Source organism: Calidris pugnax, unplaced genomic scaffold (genome assembly GCF_001431845.1).
Source record: "Calidris pugnax isolate Ruff unplaced genomic scaffold, ASM143184v1 scaffold186, whole genome shotgun sequence".
In the NCBI taxonomy this organism is placed as follows: domain Eukaryota; kingdom Metazoa; phylum Chordata; class Aves; order Charadriiformes; family Scolopacidae; genus Calidris; species Calidris pugnax.
In genome coordinates this window covers 8518-13236 of record NW_015090994.1, presented here as the reverse complement: position 1 = coordinate 13236, position 4719 = coordinate 8518, and the positions used below count along the sequence as shown (strand labels likewise).

At 52.1% G+C, this 4719-nt stretch overlaps 1 protein-coding gene across 1 annotated transcript in view; it reads left to right on the top strand.

Moving 5' to 3' along the window:
- The first annotated feature begins 6 nt into the window (after positions 1–6).
- AKIP1 (A-kinase interacting protein 1) overlaps positions 7–4719 on the top strand; it is a 9275-nt gene continuing 4562 nt past the window's right edge. Inside the window, exons 1-2 of the mRNA XM_014954851.1 lie at positions 7–56; positions 2186–2263. Coding sequence (XP_014810337.1) covers positions 2237–2263 — 27 coding nt within the window. The 5' untranslated portion in view covers positions 7–56; positions 2186–2236. The remainder of the gene's footprint in view (positions 57–2185; positions 2264–4719) is intronic.

The window sequence follows — 4719 nt, the reverse complement described above, 5'->3', positions numbered from 1 at the left end:
AGGCGGCGGCAGCGGGACGGGCCCCCACCTCCTCCTCCTCCTTCTCCTCGGCCCCGGTCAGTGCTGCGGGGGGCGGCGGGGCGGCTCCCGCACCCGGTCGGGGCGGCGGGGTGGCTCCCGCACCCGGACGGTGCTGAGGGTTGCTCCCGCCCTCGGCCCCGGTCAATGCTTGCGGGGGGCGGCGGGGTGGCTCCCGCCCTCGGTCCCGATCTCGGTCCCGATCTCGGTCCCGCGGGCGGGGCGGTACGGGAAGGGGGCGGCCGTGGCGGCAGAAATGGAACGAAACGGATAAGAAGCACCGAGGAGCTGCGTCCTCAAGCGGCGGCAGGGTGATGGGTGTCCCATAGAGGCCTAGTGTCCATATAGATATAGATCTATAGATATATAACCCCAGGCACAAATACAGGTTGGGTGGAGAATGGCTGGAGAGCAGCCCTGAGGAGAAGGACTTGGGAGTGCTTATGGAGGAGAAGCTCAACATGGCAGCCCAGAGAGCCAACCCTGTCCTGGGCTGCATCAGGATAAGTGTGGCCAGCAGGGCCAGGGAGGGGATTCTGCCCCTCTCCTCTGTACTCCTGAGACCCCACCTGGAGCTCTGTGTCCAGCTTTGGAGTCCTCAACACAGAAAGGACATGGACCGGCTGGAACAGGTCCAGAGGAGGGCCACGAAGATGATCAGAGGGATGGAGCACCTCTGCTATGGAGACAGGCTGAGGGAGCTGGGGTTGTTCAGCCTGGAGAAGAGAAGGCTCCGGGGAGACCTTATAGCGGCCTTTCAATACCTGAAGGGTGCCTATAGAAGAGCTGGGGAGGGACTCTTTGCCAGGAGGTGTAATGATAGGACAAGGGGAAACGGTTTTAAATTGGAAGAAAAAAGATTCAGATTAGATCTCAGGAAGAAATTTTTTACTCTGAGGGTGGTGAGACACTGGAACAGGTTGCCCAGGGAAGTTGTGGATGCCCCATCCCTGGAGGGGTTCAAGGCCAGGCTGGATGGGGCCTTGAGCAACCTGGTCTGGTGGGAGGTGTCCCTGCCCAGGGCAGGGGGGTTGGAACTCGATGATCTTTGAGGTCCCTCCCAACCCGAACCATTCTATGACTCTATATGCGTGGGAGTGAGCCATATACGTGCTGTAATGAGCTAGAGACATTACACCCCCCATGTCTCATCTGGTCAAAGCCAGGGTGCAACGGTGGTGGGCAGGGACCGACAAATCCCTGGTGCTCTGCGGAAGGGGGTACGGGGGCCATGTCTCCGGTTGGGCACAGCGGGTGCCTCGGTGTTGCCTGGCACACACAGTGTCACGCCTCAGCACCACAGCGACGGGCCAGGTGTTGTGGTGTCACCTGGTCTGGTGGGAGGTGTCCCTGCCCAGGGCAGGGGGGTTGGAACTCGATGATCTTTGAGGTCCCTCCCAACCCGAACCATTCTATGACTCTATATGCGTGGGAGTGAGCCATATACGTGCTGTAATGAGCTAGAGACATTACACCCCCCATGTCTCATCTGGTCAAAGCCAGGGTGCAACGGTGGTGGGCAGGGACCGACAAATCCCTGGTGCTCTGCGGAAGGGGGTACGGGGGCCATGTCTCCGGTTGGGCACAGCGGGTGCCTCGGTGTTGCCTGGCACACACAGTGTCACGCCTCAGCACCACAGCGACGGGCCAGGTGTTGTGGTGTCACCCCCCAGACAGCCCCCAGCCAGTGTTTTGTTATCGAATCACCCTGACACCTTCTACTTCCAAGCAACAAGCGCCGCCTTATGAGTTACAAAACAAACAAAAAAAGGTCCCTTCCAACTCAAACCATTCTATGATTCTATATGCATGGGAGTGAGCCATATATGTGCTGTAATGAGCTAGAGACATTACACCCCCCGTGCCTCATCTGGTCAAAGCCAGGGTGCAACGGTGATGGGCAGGGACCGACAAATCCCCGGTGCTCTGCGGGAGGGGGTACGGGGCCGTGTCTCCGGTTGGGTGCAGCGGGTGCCTCGGTGTTGCCTGGCACACACAGTGTCACGCCTCAGCACCACAGCGACGGGCCAGGTGTTGTGGTGTCACCCCCCAGACAGCCCCCAGCCAGTGTTTTGCTATCAAATCACCCTGGCACTCTCTACCTCCAAGCAACAAGCGCCGCCTTAAGAGTTACAAAACAAACAAAAAAATATGTCTTTACTTGCAGGAAGAAGACTCGGAACGTCTCAGCGCAGCGTTCACTTCAATTGTGAACTTGATGAATCAAGCCTCGAAGGAATGCGAGGTGAGGTTTCACCCCCAAATCTGTGCAAAGGGGAGGGTTTAGGATGTGCCCGGCGGAGGCCTCTTGGCACTACTTTGGCTGAAGCTGGAAAAATTGGACTTCACGTTACTCGTTGCGCGGCAAGAGTTCAGTCAGCCTAGACTAAGAAATCTGGGGCATTTGCCATAATGGTAGTAGGTTACTTGTAGGTTTCACTGGTGTTATCCTGACCCGTGGGTACCACACCAGCAATACCAGCAATTTTCACAGGGAGCACCAGTAGACCTGTATGGATTTTAGGATTTTAGCAGAGGGTTTCTCCACTCCGGCACTTTTCACAGGGAGCACCAGTAGACCTGATGGATTTTAGCAGAGGGTTTCTCCACTCCAGCATTTTTCACAGGGAGTACCAGTAGACCTGTATGGATTTTAGCAGAGGGTTTCTCCACTCCAGCTTTTTCACAGGGAGTACCAGTAGACCTGATGGATTTTAGCAGAGGGTTTCTCCACTTCTTGGTGGGAAGGCAATATGGTTAGAGTGACAGAAACATCAAATGATATCACAAATTACATTGTGGCAGCCACTGTCAGGTATCACAGCCCAGAGAGTTGTTTCCAGTGCTACAAAAATACCAGCAATTTTCACAGGGAGCACCAGTAGACCTGTATGGATTTTAGGATTTTAGCAGAGGGTTTCTCCACTCCAGCACTTTTCACAGGGAGTACCAGTAGACCTGTAAGGATTTTAGCAGAGGGTTTCTCCACTTCTTGGTGGGAAGGCAATATGGTTCGAGCGGCAGAAACATCAAATGGTATCACAAATTACATTGTGGCAGCCACAGTCCGGTATCACAGCCCAGAGTGTTGTTTCCAGTGCTACAAGTACCTCTGCTGTGCAGAGGCTTTAGGACAGAGTAACCCTTTATTTTCATGAACCACTCATGCTGGTTCTTGGTGGCAGATGTAAGGGAGACTTTGAATCTTGAGCAAAAGATTGTTTCCTGCCACTTGTTCACTCTGAATTCAGAGGGAACCTCCCCATTTTGCACCTGTAATGTCTGAGTCTCACGTGTCTTGTATCATCACTCTCTACAACTACTTGAAAGGACACTGTAGAGAGGTTGGTGCTGGTCTCTTCTCACAGGTAATTAGTGACAGAATGAGAGGGAATGGCTTCAAGCTCCAACAGGGTGGGTTTAGACTGAACATCAGGAAGGAATTTTTCACAGAAAGAGTGGTCGGGCATTGGAACAGGCTGCCCAGGGAGGGGGTGGAGTCACCGTCCCTGGATGTGTTTAAGGGATGTTTAGATGGGGTACTGAGGGATATGGTGTAGGGGAGGACTTTGTAGAGTAGGGGAGATGGTTGGACTCGATGATCCCAAGGGTCTCTTCCAACCTAGACGATTCTATGATTTAAGCAAACTTGATTTGAGACGTTGCTACTGGATGACAGGCTTGGTTCTTCTGAACAGCACCACGTCTTTATTAGTGAGGGGTAGAAATTGACGTATGGCACGGAGATGCACAGCTCCACTGCTTTCATACTGGTACATACTGGCTGAAACCACACTGTGACATCCGTGCTTGCACTCTGGCTGCCAGGTGTCATTACTCTTCTGGGTGGGTGGATGGGGAGCCCACCTCTGCCAGCCCATCCTTGTGGATACAGCCCTGCAGCCCCACCACTGCATTAAACTCTCTGAAAACCACCAACAGTTGACATCATCCGTGCCCTTCGGGATGTGTTATCACCACGCAGCAGGGAGCTGGTTGTCTGCAGAGTTAATAACAGCAGCTAAGTCTTCAATTAAATTAGAGACAGCAGTGGTTCAATACACACCACATGATTAGGGCTCAAGCAACTCCTTTATCATTTCAAGGCACGAGGTACACAGTAACCAGTTAATCCCTAAACAGCTCGGGCAGAATAGAATTTTCACAGGAGATGAAACAAAAATATAACAATGTATAGACACTCATCCTGTGAGGAGTCTGTAACAGAGAGGGAACCACAGGGGATGGTTCCCACATTTGTGCATTGGCCAAGACAAAACTGTTTCAGTCATTTTCTGCAGAGAAGAGTCATAAAAGAGGGGAGGAGGAGGAGGGAGGAATTCTCAGACCCACAAGGTCTCAGATAAAGTTTACAAAGCATAAATAAAAATCCATAGCCAAACATAACCATTTTAGGCATTGGAATGCCACCGAGTACAAATGATCAAAATTACATGATTTAAGATTAGTTGTTCAGAATTATTTAGAGACCAAAGTTTACCCACGTTTCTTACCCAAAGTTCTATTCCATTTCTTTGCTTTGGCACATCATGTAAAAGAATCCAGCTCGCCTCCTGTGATACAGAGATGCTCTGTGAAGCGTTATCAGAGCATTTGATGCATTTGGGGACATAACTTCCCAGTAAACCATAATACAAGCACCAAATCTGTTGATGTGTGCATAATCTCAAGGAGTATATC